The sequence below is a fragment of the Bubalus bubalis genome, chromosome 3, assembly GCF_019923935.1.
Source record: "Bubalus bubalis isolate 160015118507 breed Murrah chromosome 3, NDDB_SH_1, whole genome shotgun sequence".
NCBI lineage: Eukaryota > Metazoa > Chordata > Mammalia > Artiodactyla > Bovidae > Bubalus > Bubalus bubalis.
In genome coordinates, this window is record NC_059159.1 from 103557404 (window position 1) to 103580458 (window position 23055).

A 23055-nucleotide genomic window follows, 5' to 3' on the forward strand; every position below is an offset into this window, starting at 1 on the left:
TAAATTGAATAGTTTTATTCCTGATTTAAACTGTCATTTAAATAAAAACATAATTCTCAACCTGTTTTCAGTCCCAGCACAGTTGAAGAATATAGCACAGTTGCCTCAGTATTGATAGCTCACTCTACTGGGAGCATCTCTCTAGGTGAGAGTAAGAAATATTTTAAAAGTCCTGCAAGTAATTCTGACATACCGTATGTCTTTCCATTAGAAGTAACAAATGTAAGTCATAGGTTCCTAGAATTTTATAGGAATTAGTGTTACTGAGATTATAATGATTAATATTGAATCTACTCTTGTGAGATTATTTTATTTCTTAAGCAAGTTATAGTGAACGTTTTCAGTACTTTTCCTGTGAACTTATCAGAGTTTTCAAGATGTTTTTATTTCTTCGGCTTTTCTCTAACCAGACTAACCATTTTCAAGTACAGCACGCTAACTGTATGTGCATTGTTGTACAACAGACCTCTAGAACTTCAGCTTGCAGAACTGAAACTTTACACCCTTGAAGAATTTCTTCCTTCCCCTTAGCCTCTGGTAATGACAATTCCACTTTCTAAGAATTTTACTATTTTAAATATCTCATATACATAGGATCTTTCAGTGTTTGAGATTTTGTGAGTGTCTTATTTCACATACTGTAGTGTCATCAAGGTGTTGTAGAATATGACAGGATTGCCTTCTCTTTAGAGTCTAAATAATGTTCCATTGTACAGGCACACCTCATTTTATTGCACTTCATTTTATTGTGCGTCTCATATAGTGCACTTTTTTTTTTACAAATTGAAGGTTTATGACAACCCTGCATCAAACACATCTGTTGGTGCCATTTTTTCCAACAGTATTTGTTCACTTCTTGTCTTTGTGTCACATTTTGATAATTCTCCCAATATTTTAAGCTTTTTCATTATTATATTTGTTATGGTGATTTGATATTCCTATTGCGAAAAGTTATGACCCACTAAAGGCTCAGATGGTTAATATTTTTTAGCAATAAAGTATCTTTTAACTGAGATTTATACATTTTTTAGACATAGTGATATTGCACATATAATAGACTGTAGTATAGTGTCAATATAGCTTTTATATGCATTGGAAAACCAAAAAAATCACATAACTCAGTTTGTTGGCAATATTTAGTTTATTGTGGTGGTCTGGAACCAAACCTGCAATAGCTCCCAGGTATGCTAACTTTATGTGTATACTATTTATGCATTTATTTTTTAAAATTTATTTTATTGAAGTGATAGTTTTTTCTTCAGTGGTTTTTAAATTGAGATATATTTGACTTATACTGTGTTAGTTTCTGCTGCACAGCAAAGTAATTCAGTTTACACATGTATATATTCTTTTTCACATTCCTTTCCATTGTTTATTACAGGATATTGAATATAGTTCCCTGTGCTATATAGTAGGACCTTGCTTATTCATTTTATATATAATAATTTCCATCTAGTAATCCCAAACTCCCAACACATCCTATCCATTTATTTATTAATGGGCATTTAGGCTGCTTCTACTTCTTGGCTATTGTGAATAATGCTGTAGAGAAGATGGGTGTATAAATATCTCTTCAAGGTCTTGTTTTCAGTTCTTTTGTATATATACCCAGAGGTAGGATTACTGGATCATTTGATAATTCTATTTTTAATTTTTTTAGTAACTTCCATACAGTTTCTCATAACAACTGCACCATTTTACATTTCCACCAACAGTACACAAGGGTTCTACTTTCTCTGCATCCTCACCAACACTTGTTATTTTATGTTTTTGGTTTGGTTTTGTCTTATAGTGACCACCCTAACCATTTCTAGGTCTATAGCTTACTGCTAACATGATGTTAGGCCTTTATTTACTTTTGAATCACTTTCTAAAGAAACAGAATAGTTATTGCAAATCTTCACAAACTGTTCCCTGACCTCAAATACTATAATACTAATTGGGGCTAGTGTTCTAAACATATTACATTGAGTGTGTAAAACTGGCCATTTGAATTCCTTCATACTTTATCAAATATGGTCCTCTTTACTTTTGCAATTCATATGATGCTACATTACACATCAGCACCTTCTAAGGCAAAGATAAAATGCTTTTTTCTGTACCTCTAATTTCTAAAATGGTAAGCTTGCATGATCATAATGGTGATTGCTGTCACTGAGTAGCTTATCTTGTTTCCAAGCAGTCTATAAATGCCACATCCTCAGGTACATTACTTCAGCGTATATCTAGGCTGCTGCTTTGATGTTCTCTGAACATGGTGTTCTCCATTTCACTTACCCTACTGCATCCGTCTGTGAATTTTTCTGTCATCTGTTTTCCACAAATTTCTTGCCTAAACAGTGTTGTGTTGCCAAAAACTTTGCTTCAGTGTGGGTAGACCAGCTCTCTTACAATGCCCTATATAGAATAAACTAGCCATTTAATAGTAAGTATGCCTTTGGGTGTGCTTACAGTCTTATTGAAAACAGCAGATATAATGCTTATAGTTCATCTAGTTTTAAATAGTTGAATTAATTTCGGCAGTTTCTATTTTGCAGACATGTAGATTGATTGGGAGCCAAATGTTGTTTCTAATTTGTCTTGAACTCTTCCAAAGATCATACTGCCATGTTGTAAGGTTGGAGGAAAAGCCACTTTGAATATGAGGACAGATCTGTAGTCAAGGCTGGACTCTGCCACTTGGCTGACAATGTATATTTCTAATCCTCCAATGCACAAATCTCATAAGTAAGTTTAGATAGTGATACATAAAATTTTTATTTTAAAGGTTTCACTGATACTGTAAGCTTGTGTTTTTAGCAAAATTTTTAACCAATTCTACACATTAGAATTTTCCTTTTACAAATAGTGAAGATGAAGGGATTTTTGTTGTTGTTTAGTTGCTAAATCATGTCTGACTTTTTGCAGCCCAATGTACTGTAGCCCACCAGGTTCCACTGTCCATGGGATTTCCCAAGCAAGCATACTGGAGTGGCTCGCCATGTCCTACTCGAGGGGATCTTCCCGCCCCAGGGATTGAACCTGTGTCTTCTGCTTGGCAGGCAGGTTTTTTACCACTAAGCCACCTGGGAAGGGATTTTTAGACTCTGGTAATACTTTTATCACTTGTATTTGACAGGAGGTCTCTTCTGATGAGTTTGTTTCTTATAGTTTGTCCATTAATTGAAAAAGTCAGTACAGCTCATAAAAGATGATGTATACGTTCCACTAACGTCTTAACTCAAAACATAAATGTCTCTGGGTTAGGGCCAAGGCCTTTCCTTTGAATGGGTGTGCTGACTGGAACAATGCGTCTTTCTTAAATCTATTATATTTATAGCAAATCATTTTCAGTTTATACTTTGTTTCTGTAATGTAGATTAAAACTTTAGAGAATTGAAAAGCAATAGTTTTCTAAGTGTGGTTTCCAGACGAACAGCATCAACATCACATGGGACTTTCTTAGCATGCAAATTTTTGTTTTCACCCTAGATTCACTGAATCAGAAACTAAGAGTGTGGGGCTCTACAATCTGTTTTTATAAGGCCTCTGAGCTAAAGTTTGAGAGCCATTGTTCTATATTTTATGATTTTCATCAGTTTTTTATATTTCTCTTAACTTTCTGTATTTTAACACCAGTGTTACATAGTGACTTGCCTTTATTAAGTCTTTCAAAGCTTTTGAAGAAGTTTTTAAAGATACTTTAGCTTTTGTTTTTGCTTTCACTATTTGTCTAGTAGATAATTAAATTAATTACAGGAACAATAAAACTCCCCTAATCAGCAAATACTGATGATCTGGGGAGAAGAGACACTCAGCATTGGGGAGCAAGACTATAAGGGGTGGACCAGAGAGTAGGCCACATTCTGTGAGTTTTCAGCACACTGTGGGCATCTGTCCCTGTAGAGGGAGAGGAAATGGAGAATGTGGGTTCAGTTAACAAGCTGGGTAAATGAAGCCTGGTCAAGAGAGTTTCTCATATATTGTGATATTTTTCTGTGTAAGCTTATCAATTTCTGTGATCCTTACCTTTGTAGCCCTTAATTCAATACTTGAATATTAGACTTCTTTCTGTTGATCTATGAGTAATCTTGATTGGAACCTGAAGTTTGAGATTTGTTTTTGATGACTTCTAGACCTCTTAGGCAGAGAAGGCAGTGGCACCCCACTCCAGTACTCTTGCCTGGAAAATCCCGTGGACGGAGGAGCCTGGTGGGCCGCAGTCCATGGGGTCGCTAAGAGTTGGACATGACTGAGCTACTTCAGTTTCACTTTTCACTTTCATGCATTGGAGAAGGAAATGGCAATCCACTCCAGTGTTCTTGCCTGGAGAATCCCAGGGACGGGGGAGCCTGGGGCTGCCATCTATGGGGTCGCACAGAGTCGGACATGACTGAAGCGACTTAGTAGCAGCAGACCTTTTAGGTCAATGTGGAGAAAGCAGAGAACCCACCCAACAGCTCATGGAGGAGATGGACCTATTCTCATTGACACCAAGCAGGAAACTGCATAGCAGCTGATAGTTGAAGTAGAAAAGATAGAAATGTTGCTTCCTAGCCTGAGACTATAACTCTTGATCCAGTTTATAGGGCATACTTTGATTTGGGAGAAAGCAGTTAGACAATGTAAGGTTAATACAATTCAACACATCATGATGGCTATTCCTACCAAAGTGCAGGTAAAATATTTGCCCATCATCGAGATACAAGACTTCCCAGGTGGCACCAGTGGTAAAGAATCTGCTTGCCAATGCAAGTGATGCAAGAGACGTGGGTTAGATCCCCTGGAGTAGGAAATGGTAATGCACTCCAGTATTCTTGCCTGGAAAATTCCATTGACAGAGGAACCTAGTGGGCTACAGTCCATGGAGTTGCAAAGAGTCGGACATGACTGAGCATCTGTGCACATGATGTGAGCTACAAAAGGTGTTATGTAAGTCAGTCTGGAATCTGGCCTGCTGAACTGAAAACAGTGTTGTTTGGCTACATTCCGGATGGAGTTTCGATTGAGCTGCTTTTCTAAATATATGTTTTAATTATTTGTATATTTTTAGCCACATTGCTAATCTCCCAAAGGAGAAGGGCATAAATAAGCTATCTGTATCAACTCTGGATTTTCTTGTTACTGCAATAGTTGGGTCATAGTACCGCTATGAAACATGTATAGAAAACTACCTAATACAAAGAAAGTAACTATCATATAACAACATCAGATACTGAAACAGTTGTTCAGTAAAGCAGCTGTGCTAGGCTCACTGAAGTTTGGATGCAGATTTGATACTGCTTAGTATTCATTCTTGAGTGACACAGTAACTCTGTCATTCTACTAACAAAGTAATGGCTGCTATAAATCTTATTTTAAAAAGGAGTGACCATTGCTTAAATGCTTAAGACAGACTGGAAGTTTTGTTAAAGATAGGCTCTAAATTCATGTACTTTATGTGCATAGCATAAATTGTAAGTCTATATTTAAATTCCACTTTGTTGTCTGGAGAAATATTTAATAAAAGCAATGAAACTTTAGTTTCACACCAAACTAGAGTAAAAGGAAATGAAAGTTAACAGATAATAATTGCTGAATAAGTTTTAAATGGTAACTATAGACTAGTGATCTATCAGATCAGATCAGATCAGTCGCTCAGTCGTGTCCGACTCTTTGCGACCCCATGAATCGCAGCAAGTGTTAGGTAATGTTGTTATTACAAATATTCCTCTAGAATGTTATTATCTAAGTTTTATAGATGGGTAAAATGAATTAAGAAAACTGCTGCCTTGCCCAAGGCCACTTAACTAGTAGGTAGTGGAGCTAGGATTTGAACTGTGTCTGTTTAATATCAAAGCCCAAGCTTTTAAACACTACTTTACACCTTAATATACGATGCTTTAATATTCCTGGCCTGCTCTCAGAAACTTCTCTCTTCCTGTCAAATCCAGAGATAACATTCAATAACTTGACAACAGTGACCTTTCTAAGCAAATATAGAGTGCTACAGAACCAGATGGCCCAAGATTATATTTTATTTTTCTGGCTCAAAATGAATTGTCTGTTCTTGGAATGATAAAGTCCAAAAAAGAACCTTCTGTGGCCCCAGACTTCATCAGGCCACAGGACCAGCTAGTGCCTTTATCATGAACCAGTCACAAGTACAGGGCCTTATGTCTTCATACCGTAATTTAGATAGGGCCTAATGAAAGGGCAAGAAGCTGCTTTACTAAATGAGATCATTCTGGCCTTCGGTAATGTCAGTGCATTTGGGTAGAAAGATTTTGAGGAATTAATGCCAAGAAGGCCGTACTACTGACTGTCCTATTAAGTGGATATAAGCAAGGAGAAGTCTGATTTATAATTTAACAAACTCGCAAATTAGGCATCTTTTTTTTTTTTCCTTGGTGGGATTCAAGTTGGATTTTTCTAACGTGCAGAACCTTGTTCTTGATCATTCAAAATCTGAGTGGAAATCTTTTTGACAGTCATAGGCAGATATCTTTGGAAAATAAATTCTGTATTGGAAATGTAAGTTATGTCACATGTAAGTGTAGACATGATGCCTTCATGGGCTCCATTCCACTGAGTAGACTTCAGAGTTGGAGAGACCAGGTTACATAGTGTAGGCATAAAAGTGTTTTAAAGATACGTTAAAGCCAACTTGTAATTGACAGTAAAAATTACAATGACAAAAGAAACACGACTTGGAGTCAGGAAGCCTGTGTTTAAGACTTTGACATCACTCTGAAGGATTCTTCAGCAAGTGGTTTAAATTTCTCTCTGAGTCTCAGTTTTCTCATTTGTAAAATGAGGCCAGAATACTACTATTACCTGCCTTGTTTCATTACAGGGCTGTTTTGAGAACCTAAAGAGGAGCATGTAACCAAGTTCTGGTGATGTACAAATAGACCGTGTTGTTATGGTGGCCTCTAGTACCTGATCGGAGGTGTCCTGAGTTGTGAGTAGGGCAGACCTGCCTTTGGAATTACTCTGTTATTTAGTAGTTCGGTGATTTGTGCCAAGTTACCACAATCTTGAACCTAGTTTCTCTCACCTGTATATGATGATAATCCCTCTAACAGAGTTGTGAGAATTGTATTAGTTGTAGATGCTATTTTTAGGTTTTTATAAAATAATCAGCTGGGAATTATAATGTTACCTTGAACAGATGTCAGAAAGTAAGAAAGAAATAGCCAGAGGCTTCTTATCTGTTCCTAAATGTCTTAGCAAGATAAATAATCCAAAGTATATTAGAATGTTAGTGCTAAAAGGACCCTGGAGGGTCACCTATCTTATCCTCCTCATTTTAAGACAAAGGATTGTTTCCCAATCATATTTTTTCATTTTTGCTTTGTGCATTTGGATAACACTCTCACCAGCATCATCAATTGTACAGGATGGCAACCATTGCTCGATCTTGATAGATACAGATTTTTTAAGATGTAGAGTTAGAGAAGAATTCTGCTTGGGGATAGTATTGTGTTATGAAAAGAACCTGGGCTTTGTTGGCAGAGTTACAATGGAATTTTGATCCTGTCAATTGCTAGTTAAGGGACAGTAGAAATTTTGCTTCATGTTTGTTTGGTCCTTAACTATACTATTTCTTTACCTATCGCACAGGCCATGTCTGTGTCTGTAGCTTAGCCATTTCCACATGTGAGTCTTTGGATCTGAGATGACTTTGCTTTTTATGCCGTTAAAGATTCTTGACCTTTTCTCCCTTATCTCCTGAAAATAGATAAGTGATTCCTTTAGATGGAAGGGAGGAGTGCTGGGTTAGATGTAGTTAGAAAAGACTTCTCTTTAAGGCTGGTTTAGGGACTTAAACGTGAAGCTACTATGTGTAAAACTAATTTTTTTAGGCTATTTGTTAGGTTTTTTTCCTTATGTAATTGAATTTCAATTTATCTATGTTGATTTTGCTTATATTAGGGGGTACATAGGTTTAATTCTCTAGAAAGCTAAATGCATAGTGTTTTAATATGGAATTTTAAAATACTGTTAAGTGTATTCTTGCGAGAAAAGCTCTTTACAAGAAATAAAAGAATAATGTTTTATCACTGAAAACTCAGTAAGAGCAAATGCGCAGAATGTTTATGTTCATAATCAAGAATAATGGCCTTTGTATACTATTCCATAGGTTATATAGTGATTTTTTTTTAACTTATTAAGAGTAATCTTTTCATTCTTGTTTGATATTTTCTGGATAAGAAATATACAAACTAATTAGCTATTCAGTTTTAGATTTTAATGGGACTAGATTGAAAAATGTAAGTTTGATAGATAAAAGACTACATGATACTACATAGAAGGTGGTAATTCAGTGTGAATTTTCTGTTATTTATCAGGATTTTAACTTTGGAATGAGTTTTTCTTTCCCTTTGTTAAATAAATGGCTAAAATTTCTCCTTTGATCATCTTAACATAATTTCATTGCAACCACTAGTCTGTGGGGTTTCAGTTGAATTTTTTTTAATATGAATTTATGTGGAGAGGGTTGGTATCTTTCAAAATTTTGACTACACTAATTAGAGAATGGGCAGTCAGTTTTTTGAGTATTAAAATGAATTGGTTTTGAAAAGGGATACAAATGTTTATTCTTACATTTTGCAACTTGTTTTTTACATTGTCCTTCAGAATGTTTAATATTTCATAATGAGATATGTTTTTTCAGAAAAAGAAAACAATTGGCAAAAATATGAGAAATGTTTTCAGTTGTCCAAGGCTAATATTGACTTAAATAGGTCTAGGTCTTCATGGTTGACAGCTGCAGATAATTAGTTTTTTCTTTCTTAACAAAGAAAGCAAATGGAGCTGCAAGACATTCATTGCCTTTTCTGTCATCATCATAATAATGTATGTATTTAACTTCTGCAGTTCCTTAAATTGATTTAGTGCTAAGCTGCCTACATTACATATAATAGGAGTGACAAGTGAAAGCTGCAGCACATATTTGCGTGGCAAAAGGGAGCTGTGATTGACAGCAGAGTTCCTCTCTACAAGAAATAGCAGTGTTGTGGAACTCAAAAAGGGCCAGATACATAATTCTTCAAAGTTTTGAGCAGATTCATGAAATGAATTTTAAGAATTGATTGCCACTTGGTATATTTGAGTGTCTGTGTTCTTGGCTCTGGGTGAGGGGCACAGACGGACAGAATCTTCCCCTGACTGCTGAATGTGAGGAAGTTCCTTTTAAGCATGTTAGGATTGGTAATTTAAGATTGATACTTACAAATTATAGATCAAATTATGACTCAGTAACTGAAAATTCCTTCAGCTCTAACCTGTTCCCTTTATTTGAAGAAGTCAAATAATACATCTATTCAAACGAGAATTTTAAGACCATAAAGCAAACTGTTTTTTTCACTGAAAATACTCATTTTCACATGTTTCTAAAATCTGAAGGATCACTTCTGGAAAGATAATTGTGTAACATGTCGTGATTTCTTTTGACCAGAGAGTGGCTAAGTGTGATCATCTTTCAAAAGTACTCAAAATACCCTGCAGTTCCTTTGTTTGTTTAACACATGCCCAGAAGCTATGGTTGAAAAGATACTTGGTGATTGCCATTGAATAATATTCTTTGAGGAGCCCAGAATGCTGGGCTTCATACTGTGCCATGGGACATGCGTTTTGTTTTGGTGGCAACACCTTGTATGTTTGTGAGGTGGAGGGGAGCCCTATAGGTCTTTGTACATTGGCAGCCTCTACTGGCCATTGCAAAAGTGCAGTATTGACCTCTGTTCTTTCCACTCTGGGTTGCATAGGATTTTATTTGGCCCCAGCTCTCTGTTGTTGTTCAGTCTCTAAGTAATGTCCAATTCTTTGCAACCCAGGGACTCAGCACGCCAGTTATCCCCTTTTAAGAACTAGCTTATCTGTTGGATCTCAAGTTATAGCTATTAAAGAGCTACCAGTCCAATGCTGTTGTCAGTAAACTAATATAAAGAATGGAATTTTTTTAGAATCTTGGGAAAGATTACACATATAGCCCTGCTCTGAGAAATAATTTCCAACTAAGAGGTAAGATAGATTTGATTTTTTTTATAAATTTTAAAATACTTTCTAAGTTGCGTGCTTTTGAATAGGAATTTACTTATTACTGGTAAATAACTCTGATCTCCTGGAAGAAAGCCTTGACTCAATGATAGTTAATTAAACAGATACTTATTTGTTCTTTAGTTTATGGTGTATCAACTATTTTAAAAGTTTCCGGAAAGTGGGCATATAACTCTTACTGGGCTTTGTGACTGTAGATACCTGTGGGGATTTTTGGAGGTTTTGGACTGTTTAGAATATAAATTACAAATATCTGTACATAAAGGATCCAAGTGCAGTAAACCCTGCATTATTCTGGCTTTAGTTGTAGAGACTTGTATAATGTGTTTATCTTTGTGTTTGGGAAATAATTTGACCACAGTAGATGATTTCCTCAACAAAACAGATCTGTTATGACATTTCAGTTTTGTAAGTGGCTCTACTAGTCTTCTGCTTATTTTTTAGTCTCTTGGCATTTCAAATAAGATACCTAGTTGAATCTTTGTGTAGTCTTACAGATACTGACTTTCATTCCTATGGCTTCCACTTATTCCTGGATTATTAGAGTACTAGATCTCTTTGCTACCAGGTTCTGTGCATTCTAATTCAACTCATACATCACCACCATATGTATTTGACTAAAATACTACTTTTATCACATCATGCTGTTTTTTTTTTTTAATGATTTATTGTTTTCTTGAGGAAAAAGAGCATAATAGTATGGAGAATGGAGCAACAGAGGAGCACTCAGGTAGGTTTAGAAGGATCTGGGTTTTTTTCTCTCCTTTGTTGTTGTAGTACTTTAAGCATAAACATAGACCTTCCAAGTCTCTGTTTCCTCATTCTACAAAATCATTTTTTGTGAAGATTGTTTGAGATAATATATGTGAAATTGCCATGAGCTCTGAAGAACTCTCTTACTTTCATTGTCTACAGAGTAAAAAGACCAAATTCCTAAGACTAGAATTTCTTCCCAAACTGCTCCATTTCTGTACTGTGCCTGACACATACAATAGGTACTCAATAAATGTTGCTTGGATAAATAAACCCTATTTTTCCAACTTACCTTGTACTTCTTTCTAATCTTCCAATTTAGGTAAGTCTTTCTCTGTTGAAATTGTTGTTCACATAGTCACATCTATGTCATTTTTGTGTTCATTTTTTTCATATCCATGTTCAAGAATGATCAAGTCCCTTATATCTCAAATAAAAGTCCACTTTTGCTTTCTTTCTTACCCTAACAGTGTTCCAGTCCTTTTATATATATATTTTTTGGCATATATATTATATTGTTAATAAAAGTGTCCTGTATATATGCCTTCTCTTTTCAAGTGTAGTATAAGCTCTGGCAATACAGGAATATTACATTTTTCTTTGTAGTTACTCTTTAGGAATATTTTAATGTGACTTGTAATATACTTAGATTGATGCGTTAATAAGTATTGATTTATAATGCACATGCCAGGAGATAAAGTTTAAGACAAGGATTGGCAGGATGTTACAAGTGAGATACTAAGACACTTTCAGACCACTGATACTGTGATTTATAAGGGTAAGACTCTGGGAAAAAATAAGTTACATGTTATTAGTTTTCTATTTTATTAAAGTGTCCTTTAGAATAAATGTCTTAATTAATAAGCCGGTCCTCATATACTAGTATAGTTTCTTTGCAAATATAAATGAAGTGATAAAAGGCATAGAAATCATAGGGATGCTAGAGTGACTGACTTTTCCACTGATAACTGTTTGGGGTTTTTTAGCATTTAGAGTTTTACATATTCAAATCAAACGATGTATACTTGTGGTGGATTCATTTTGATATTTGGCAAATCTAATACAGTTATGTAAAGTTTAAAAATAAAATAAAATTAAAAAAAAAATCAAATCAAACAAATTGCAGTTATTTCTTGAATAGGTAAGTTACCAGAGATTCTTACTAATGTATGTCTTCAGCATATTTTTGAGTGAGTTTATTTTTAATTGGTTTTATTCAGCCATATTTTACATATAATTCACCCACTATCACCCAACAAGAACATTTCTATCACCTCAGCAAGCTTGTTTATGAGCCTTTAAAATCAATCCTTTACCTCTTTCTTAGGCTTCTGTCAGCCACATCTCTGCTCAGTGTCATTGTTGTCTTGCCTTTTCTAGAATGGAATCATAGTGTACAGTTTTTGTACCTGTTTTTTTTAGATTGTATCTGTACGTGAGTCATGTAGTTTGTTCCTATTCATTGTATGGCTGTGCCACAATTTTTTTTTTGTTTAATAGTTGATGGATCTTTGGAGTATTTCTGGATTTGGCTATCATAAATAAAGCTATTATATACGTTTGGTACAAGTATTCATATAAGCATATGTTTTTGTTTCACTTGGGTAAATGAGTAGGAGAAAGATTGCTGAGTCTTATAATGAGGAAATATTTTAATGTTATAAGTGACTGCCAAACTATTTTCCAAGTGTACCATTTTTGCATCTCTTCTGGTAATGTATGAGTTCCAGTTGCTCTGCATCCTTGCTAATAGAAGTACTGACAGTGTTTTTAATTTTAGCTCTAGTTACATTGAGTATGTAGTAGTAGTAGTTTATTGCAGTTTCAATTTGTATTGCAGAGAGTGACTAATGATGTTGAACATTTTCATATACACTTATTGGTTATTTACATATCCCCATTTGTAAAGTATCCATTTACCGTTTACATTTACTTAAAAAAATTATTTATTTTTAATTGAAGGATAATTTCTTTACAGTATTGCATTGGTTTCTACCAAAAATAAACATGAATCAACCATATATTTACACATGTCCCCAAAAATCATGTTTTTTTCCTCCTTATTGAGTAATTTTTAGATATTTACATATTCTGAATACAAACCCTTTATCAAAAATATATTTTGCTGGTTTTTCCCCTCACATTGATGTGCTTGCCTATTCATTTTCTTAAGTGTGTCTTTTCAAAGAACAGAAGTCGTACTTTGATGCAGTTAATTTATCAATTTCTTTCTTTGGGCTTTCTATAGAGTATTAAAAATTTTGTCTAATCTAATGTCATTTTATCTGTCTGTTTTCTTCTTGAAGTTTATCATCTCTTTAGGTTGATGATACATCTTAAGTTGATTTTTATATATGGGGTAATGTAAGTTTCATGTCTTTCCATATGAGTATCCAATTTTTTCAGCATCATTTGTTGAAAGCACTATAATTCCTTCATTGAATTACTTTGACACCTTTATTGAAAATCAATTCATGATATATGTGTCGGTGTATTTGTCTTTTTGTATTTTAGTCTGTTAATCTGGTAAATTACACTGATTGATATTCTAATATTAAGCAGCTTTTAAATTCTAGGATAAGTCCCATTTTTATCATGATTTATTACACTTTTTATGTGTTACCAGTTTGATTTCTTAGGATTTTCTTACAGACATACTTGTGTCTGTTTTCTTGAGAAATATTGGTATTGATTAAATTTTCTTATAATATTTTTGTCATTTAAAAAAAAATTAGAATCATGCTGGCCTCATAAAAGGAGTTAATGAATGTTCCCCCCTCTTTTATTTTCAGAAATAGTATAAGCACCAATTGATTTATGAATTGGGAAACACAAAAGTTCACTTATGTTACTCTAACAACTTATTTATTATCACAGAAATAAATATTTTAATATATGATATAGGGCATGTTATTCTTTTCAGATGTTCTCCAAATGGTTATTTATTTCTAAAACCAAGATAAAACAATAAAATAGCTTATACAGGTATGTTCATGCAGATATTTGCAAAATTTGACATGCAAAGCAAATGTAAATTTGGATGAGAATTTGTTTTCAATAAACTGTAAATACCTGATACTGTGTTTCATAAAGATGTTAATATTTGCATTTGCTGTTCATTGAAACATTTTGTACAGCCTTTTGTACATTCTTATTAATTCGTACTTTATACTTCAACTTCTTAAGATTTGTCAGTGATAATTGTAATTGCAGTGAATTTTTGAAAAAAATTTGACCTAGCATAATATTGTTTTCATTGTGCTTCTTCCTAGCCAGAACCAATTCCTTGAAAGGGCAATAGTTCTTAAATTTTATCTTTTTGATGGGAGGACTGGTAGATGGATTTCAAGTGCTTAGTTGTTGATTTGACTAAACCTTATTGGATGGCTTTTTACACGGTGATGTTAAAATCATTCTACCTTCCTCCAAAGCATATTCTGTGGGCTTTAGGATGAATAAAAAATGCTGTTTTACTAACACAGTATCTGTTAAAATTGTTTTGGAGGATTGGGAAATTGGATTAAATGAATAAAACTTGTGAACTATACTGTTGAATAAAGAAACATAAAACTCAATTTATGTTTTCATGCAATGAAAATTGTTATTCTCTGATGTACTTTCAAGAGTTTTAAAAATTTAACATTGCTACAAGGTTTAAAAACGTTTGTTACTTATGTTTTGCTATGTAGCTTAGACTGTAAACCCCATGAGGAGAGACCCTATACCCTGTAAATCATCTAGTGTATTCTTATCTTTATAAATATCATATAACATTTATTAGAATAGTGAGATTTCAAAACTGCCTGAAAAGTTTAAATTATATGAAAAAGAATTTCACAAGATGCTTAAATAGATCTTTTTGCATTTTTTCTCATTATAGCAGTCATGAACTTGAAATTTTTCTCCTGTGTAAATTTGCTAAATGCTTACTTTGCATTAAATACCACTGACATAATGACATAAAATATAAGAATCAAAACCTGTAACTAAATCGTTAAACATATTGTTGATATTTTGCATGATTATATTTTAAGAAGCATTCACCCCATGAGTTGCATTTACATTTATTTACTGTATAGAATGACATAAAAAGGCAAGTTACAAATTACTGCATTAAAGGCAGCTGTGGTACTACTACTACACTGTACATTTTAAATGAATATTAGTGAAAGAAAATAGGAAAGAAATAGTAAATCTCAAGGGTGTCATAACTCACTGGGAAAAAATGTATTTTGTAGATTACAATAATTTGTCATTTTACAAGTAAATATCATTCTGTGGGAACATTAAATACGTCAAAGAGAGAATATAAAGAAGCATTGGTAGGCATGTGTAATTCTCTATTGTACATACAGTAAAATATGTTGCTTATTAGGAAACTGATTGTTTAAGTGGTCATCTGAGTATAATTCTTCCTCATTATAGAAATAGAGGTATGAATACTTGGAATGGAAAGAAAAATAGCAGTGTTTTGGAGCTTTTTTGTTAGTGGACTTTTGTAGCGTATAACTTAACTATTATCATGTCTTAGTGTAATTAGTGATTTAACATATTGTTTGAGGACTTGTTTTAGCCCCTAGTACTATTCTTGAGCCTGAGAAGGTGAGAGGTGACATACCAGCTCTGAGATTCTGTGAAATCCCAGCTCAGTTAAGGTGTACAAAGAATGAGGTGACTAAGTGATATGAATAAACAGGTTTATTAGTTTCAAATTGAATGTTAAGAAAAGTAAAATTGGACATTAAATGTTATATTGTTGTTTTTTAAATGTTGACTTACTTACGATTGTGTAAGAGGAAAGCTTGGTAAATATCAGGCCAATAATTGTTGTACTGAGCAAGGACTTTTTCCTTACCATACTGTTAAAACTATTATGTGACATTGCTAATATTAGGTTATTTCACTTCATACATGGGTAGATTGAGGTGCAAGAATATTTGTATTTATAGCATGAATTGTTGAGGTGCTATATTAATGTGTCTCATTATATGAAAAATAGGCATCTTGGTATAATATAGAATTTGAGTCCAGAGCAGATTGTCTTTTCTAAGTATATATATGTAGCTTTTAGACTTTGTCAGTCTTTGTCAGTCACTCTTCAATTTCTCACAGAACCTTTGACAAAGCTAATGATTGTGGATTTGTATCTAAAGTTGGATTTTTAGCCAGGAAAATGAGAGGGCAAGAGGAAGATCCTAGACTGAGGTCCTTTGATATATAACCATCTATTTTTTTTAATTGTAGGATAATTACTTTACAATGTTGCACTGGTTCTGCCATACAACAGCATGAATCAGCCATAAGTATATATTTATCCCCTCCGTTTTGTGTCCCTCCCACCCACCACCTCATCCCACCTGTCTGTATCATCACAGAGTGTGGGACTGAGCTCCTTGTGTTATATAGCAGCTTCTCACTAGCTCTGTTACACATAGTGATATGTATATGTCACTACTCTTCTCTTGATTTGTCCCACCCTGTCCTTCCCCCACTGTATCCACAAGACCATCTTTTATGTTTGCATCACTGTTTCTGCCCTGCAAATAGGTTCATCAGTGCCATTTTTCTAGAGTTCATATATATGCATTAACATATGATATTTCTTTTTCTCTTTGACTTACTTCACTCTGTATAACAGGCTCTAGGTTTATCTACCTCATTTCAAATGACTCAAATTCATTCCTTTTTATGGCTGAATAATATGCCATTGTGTATATGTACCTCAACTTCTTTATCCGTTCATCTGTCAATGGGCATTCAGGTTACTTCCATGTCCTGGTGATTGTAAATAGTGCTGCAAAGAACATTGGGGTATATGTGCCTTTTTCAGTTATTATTTTCTCAGAATATGTGCTCAGTAGTGGGATTGCTGGCTTGTATGATAGTTTTATCCCCCCACCTTTTTTTTTTTAAAGATTCTCCATACTCTTCTCCATGGTGGTTCTATCAATTTACATTCCCACCAACAGTGCAAGAAAGTTCCCTTTTCTCCATATCCTCTGTAGCATTTATAATTTGTAGATTTTTTTATGATGGCCAGTGTGACTGGTGTGAGGTGATACACTTCATTGCAGTTTTGATATTAACCATCTTTTGAAGTTGAGAATTTCTTATAATGAAGTTTTCCCTCATCATGTCACTGTGGAAGTGAAAGTTGCTCAGTCATGTCCGACTCCTTCCAAGTCCAGGACTATAGACTCCATGGAATTCTCTAGGCCAGAATACTGGAGTGGGTAGCCTATCCCTTCTCCAGCAGATCTTCCCAACTCAGGGATTGAACCCAGGTCTCCTGCTTTGCAGGCAGATTCTTTACCAGCTGAACCACAAAGGAAGCCCAAGAATACTGGAGTGGGTAGCCTATCTCTTCTCCAGCGGATCTTCCCAACCCAGGAATCGAACCGGGGTCTCCTGATTTGCAGGTGGATTCTTTACCGACTGAGCTATCAGGGAAGTCACTATAGTAATTTGAAATAGTTTTTCTTGATTATACAAGAAACACATTTTATATAGAGGGAAGGAACTAATATCCCTATCTCATTTTCCATAGATAATATGTATTTAGTTCAGTTCAGTCACTCAGTCGTGTCCGACTCTTTGCAACCCCATGAATCACAGCACACCAGGCCTCCCTGTCCATCACCAGCTTCCGGAGTTCACTCAGACTCACGTCCATCAAGTCAGTGATGCCATCCAGCCATCTCATCCTCTGTTGTCCCCTTCTCCTCCTGCCCCCAATCCCTCCCAGCATCAGACTCTTTTCCAGTGAGTCAACTTTTCACATGAGATGGCCAAAGTACTGGAGTTTCAGCTTCAGCATCATTCCTTCCAAAGAAATCCCAGGGCTGATCTCTTTCAGAATGGACTGGTTGGATCTCCTTGCAGTCCAAGGGACTCTCAAGAGTCTTCTCCAACACCACAGTTCAAAAGCATCAATTCTTTGGCGCTCAGCCTTCTTCACAGTCCAACTCTCACATCCATACATGGCCACAGGAAAAACCACAGCCTTGACCAGACGGACCTTTGTTGGCAAAGTAATGTCTCTGCTTTTGAATATGCTGTCTAGGTTGGTCATAACTTTCCTTCCAAGGAGTAAGCGTCTTTTAATTTCATGGCTGCAGTCACCATCTGCAGTAATTTTGGAGCCCAAAAAAATAAAGTCTGACACTATTCCCACTGTTTCCCCATCTATTTCCCATGAAGTGATGGGACTGGATGCCATGATCTTCGTTTTCTGAATGTTGAGCTTTAAGCCAACTTTTTCACTCTCCACTTTCACTTTCATCAAGAGGCTTTTGAGTTCCTCTTCACTTTCTGCCATAAGGGTGGTGTCATCTGCATATCTGAGGTTATTGATATTTCTCCCGGCAATCTTGATTCCAGCTTGTGCTTCTTCCAGTCCAGCGTTTCTCATGATGTACTCTGCATATAAGTTAAATAAGCAGGGTGATAAGTAATAATAAGGGTAAAATAAAAATGCCCCTTATAAATAAAATAGTTTTGGTTATTATTTAAGATACCCTCCTTTAACTTCCACTTTTTATTGAAGTTTACCTTACTCTGAATGGATGAAAAAATAGTAAGATGAGATGATGGATAAGTAAGTAGGGGCTGGAATGATACTTCATGAGAAGATTCAGAGGGGAAAGAATGTCTTTCAGATTAATGAAGCACAGACCAAACAGAAAAACAAACATTTGACCCTCATGAACATGTCTGTAGAAATGTACGGTTATATATGTGTGTGTTCAGTCGCTTAGTCATGTCCGACTCTTTGTGACCCCATGGACTGCAGCCTACCAGGCTCCTCTGTCTATGGGATTCTCCAGGCAAGAATACTGGTGTGGGTTGCCATGCCTCCTCCAGAGGATCTTCTCAACCCAGGAATTGAACCCACATCTCTTTTGTCTCCTCTATTGCAGGTGCATTCTTTACCGCTGAGCCAACAGGGAAGGCCCCGTGGTTATATGTACAGTATTGTTAACCATGTTATGTATTATGTATATGTATCATTTTTAATTAAAATTTATTTTGATTCTGGTTGCTTTTTAGTTATATTTCTGCATTCAAATGAAAAAAAGTGTCTTCACAATAGTGAGAGTGAAAGTCGCTCAGTTGTGTCTGATTCTTTGCGACCCCATGGACTATACAGTTTGTGGAATTCTCTAGGCCAGAACACTGGAGTGGGTAGCCTTTCCCTTTTCCAGGGTGTCTTCCCAAACCAGGGATTGAACCCAGGTCTCTCGCATTGCTGGCGGATTCTATTACCAGTTGAGCCACAAGGGAAGCCCAAAATACTTGAGTGGGTAGCTATCCCTTCTCCAGCAGATCTTCCCAACCCAGGAATCGACCCAGGGTCTCCTGCATTGCAGGCAGATTCACAATAGAGGACTGCTAAATAGGCTGCCAACTTTCTGTTTTTAAGTTCTTTGTTCTGAACATTTAATGAGTAGGATCTCATCCTGGAACTTCCCAGGTGTGTTTTCCACAGATGTGATTGGAAGAGAAATCATTCCTGTTTATCTGAATGAGAATGCTTTGATAAAATTCCTTTGATTCTAAGATAACTAGATGAAATGTGTTGCATAAATCATGTCAAGCAAACAGTTGTCACCTGGCACTAGAGCTTGATGAAGTTTTAGAATATTGGCTTGTTGCCTGTAGTGTTCAGTTATGGTTCTATAGAAAGTCTGTTTGTACAGATGAAGCAGCTCTTGGTATTGCAAATGGTATGGCCTGTGTGAGTTTATTGCAGAGACACCTATTCTGAGTTCCCAAGACACACTCATCAAGACTTTGTTTTAATGTCTCATTGCTCTCCCTTTGGCATACTTATAAGAAAATGAAATAGACCCTTATCTTGCTAAAACCCTTACTATTTACATAGTTCATTATCTACACAGTAAAGTTTCCAGAAGATAGTAAAATTTGGACTGTAAGATACTGCTTTTATTTGCAGCTATTAACTCTCTGTCCAACCTAGTCTTCCATTTCATCTTTTAACAAAAGTTCTACATCCCTCTTTACTTATTGGCAGTTTAGTCTGCCAGTTTTCCTAGCCTTTTTAACAGAATGATAAAGATCTACTCAGCATGTGCAGAAAAGCGATGATGAACCCATGCTCTTCAATTCTAGAATAAACTATATCTACAGGGGTTTGCAGTTCACAGTGGGCCAAACTTTCTTCCTAAAAAGTATATTGTATTTTGCCATTTCCAGGCTTTAAAATTTCTGTCATTTGTAGGAACACTAAGTTGTTTTTTTTTTTTTCTTTATGTCTTTGGTTGTCATCAGTTCAGTTCAGTTCAGTTGCTCAGTCGTGTCCGACTCTTTGGGACCCCATGAATCGCAGCACACCAGACCTCCCTGTCCATCACCAACTCCCGGAGTTCACTCAAACTCACATCCATTGAGTCGGTGATGCCATCCAGGCATCTCATCCTCTGTCGTCCCCTTTTCCTCATGCCCCGAATCCCTCCCAGCATCAGAGTCTTTTCCAATGAGTCAACTCTTTGCATGAGGGGGCCAAAGTACTGGAGTTTCAGCTTCAGCATCATTCCTTCCAAAGAACACCCAGGACTGATCTCCTTCAGAATGGACTGGTTGGACCTCCTTGCAGTCCAAGGGACTCTCAAGAGTCTTCTCCAACACCACAGTTCAAAAGCATCAGTTCTTCGGCGCTCAGTCTTCTTCACAGTCCAACTCTCACATCCATACATGACCGCAGGAAAAACAATAGCCTTGACTAGATGGACCTTTGTTTGCAAAGTAATGTCTCTGCTTTTCAATGTGCTATTTAGGTTGGTAATAACTTCTTCCAAGGAGTAAGCGTCTTTTAATTTCATGGCTGCAGTCACAATCTGCAGTGATTTTGGAGCCCCAAAAAATAAAGTCTGACACTGTTTCCACTGTTTCCCCTTCTATTTCCCATGAAGTGATGGGACCAGATGCCATGATCTTTGTTTTCTGAATGTTGAGCTTTAAGCCAACTTTTTCACTCTCCTCTTTCACTTTCATCAAGAGGCTTTTTAGTTCCTCTTCACTTTCTGCCATAAAGAAAGTGAATCTGGCAATCTTGATTTCAGCTTGTGCTTCTTCCAGCCCAGTGTTTCTCATGATGTACTCTGCATATAAGTTAAATAAGCAGGGTGACAATATCCAGCCTTGATGTACTCCTTTTCCTATTTGGAACCAGTCTGTTCCATGTCCAGTTCTAACTGTTGCTTCCTGACCTGCATATAGGTTTCTCAAGAGGCAGGTCAGGTGGTCTGGTATTCCCATATACACTTTTAAAAAATTCCTTTCTTTTCATCTCCAGACTTCTCATTACATTGCCTTTCTGTGCTGTGCTTAGTCACTCAGTTATTTCCAGCTCTGCGATCTCATGGATATACTGCAGCCCACCAGGCTCCTCTGTCCATGGGGATCCTCCAGGCAAGAATAACTGCAGTGGGTTGCTATGTCCTTCAGAGGATTTTCCCCACCCAGGGATCAAACCCAGGTCCTCCCAGATTGCAGGTGAATTCTCTACTTTCTGAGCCACCAGGGAAGACCCTCCCTCTTTGTAGGGGATTATATTTTATCATATCATATTTTTGATCTGAATCCTTTTATTTGTATAAACTTGTAGCTTTGTTTTGTGTGCATATAAACACTCAATGTCAATTCAGTTTAGTCACTCAGTCGTGTCCGACTCTGTGACCCCATGGACTGCAGCACTCCAGGCTTCCCTGTCTATCACCAACTCCTTGAGCTTGCTCAAACTTATATCCTTTGATTCAGTGATGCCATCCAACCATCTTATCCTCAATCATCCCCTTCTCCTCCTGCCTTCAATCTCTCCCAGCATCAGGATCTTTTCCAATGAGTCAATTCTTTGCATTGATGTACATGTATTTTAATTTTGCATTGCTGATATTATGTTATAGACATTATTTAGTTTGCCCTCAGCACTAATACTAAAGACCATTCCATGTTACTGAGTATACACCTTGATTTGTTTTAACTGCTGCATAGTGTTTTGTGGGGTTTCCCTGGTGGCTCATTTGGTAAAGTCTGCCTGCAGTGCAGGAGACTTGAGTTCAATCCCTGCATTGGTAAGATCCCCAGGAGAAGGAAATGGCAACCCACTCCAGTATTCTTGCCTGGGAAATCCCATGGACAGAGGAGCCTGGTAGACTACAGTCCATGGAGTCACAAGAGTTGGACAAGACTTAGCAACTAAACCTACCTACCTGTATTCTGTAGAGAGAATTTGCTTCTTTGTATTTGTTCTGTGCATTGGACACCTAAATCACAAGGCCTTATAATAACTGGGTTTATATTTTCAGGCAGTCTCTTGCACTCCAGGCAACTTAAATCCCAGCTACTTGACGTTAACCACTCTTGTATGAAAACAAGGCACTCTTTATATTACCCTACCTTTGGACATACTTTTAGTCTTTTACTGACTATTTCCTCACCTCAGGACTCATTTCATTTATCATTTTCTTGATGAAGACTTCAGCAACTGTTTCATCCTTGAGCTAGTCGCTTTGTAGCGTGCTCACATAGCACTTTTATCTTGGCATGTTTGGGCCTGTATTTCTTCCCCAATGTCTGTTTTTTTCCTCTGGATTCCTTGAAGGCAGGGATAAGCTCTTAGGTCTCTTTGTATCCTTTGCTCTAGTTGGGTGAATTGCATATATTTGGCAAGCAATAAAATCTTGATTGAGTGCATGAAATGTTTATAGTGAAGTACTGGCAATGTAAGCATAAGTGATCCTCGTACATAAGATGGGGTTGGAACAGAAATGCAGAAGTGGTATAAAAGAGAAGAACATACAAGAGGCTGAATCCCAAACTGTTTTGAAGCTCATAACGGGGCTAAGGACCACAACATGTGTTCAGATCGTGAAGGAAAACGAGAAAAAGGATAAAATATTGCTTGGGTTAGATTGTGTGATAATACCAGATATTGGAATTTAAGGCAGAGCTATGGAACTTCTTGGTGATCTCAACGTCTCTATAAAAAAAAAAATGATACTCAGATTCAGTAAAGGAGACTAATGATGGTAGCAAGAGAGTTAAAATTTCCAGAAGGTGAAGCAGTGATAAGAAAGTACTCAATGCTCTCAACTAGTAAATGTCCTGAAATTAAATGACTTGGAGAAATGAGTGGTTTTTGAGCAATTTATGGTCAGTAGTAGAGGTCCCCAAAGACTTAAGATCCTGCAAATACTGCTTTTTTAAATTTATTTATTTTTTAAAAAGGGGTAAAAATAGAATTCTGAAACTCTGAGA

General features: G+C 36.1%; 1 protein-coding gene across 5 annotated transcripts in view; it reads left to right on the forward strand.

The window, feature by feature from the left end:
• RFX3 (regulatory factor X3) overlaps positions 1 to 23055 on the forward strand; it is a 342491-nt gene that overhangs the window by 60324 nt on the left and 259112 nt on the right. The window contains exon 1 of one of the 5 annotated variants that reach the window (XM_044939912.2): positions 4802 to 10753. The exons of 2 other annotated variants lie outside the window; for them this stretch is intronic. In XM_044939912.2, coding sequence (XP_044795847.2) covers positions 10684 to 10753 — 70 coding nt within the window. In that variant the 5' untranslated portion in view covers positions 4802 to 10683. Of the gene's footprint in view, positions 1 to 4801; positions 10754 to 23055 lie in introns of those variants that run through there. 2 more of the 5 variants (XM_044939910.2, XM_044939911.2) reach the window with 2 other exon arrangements.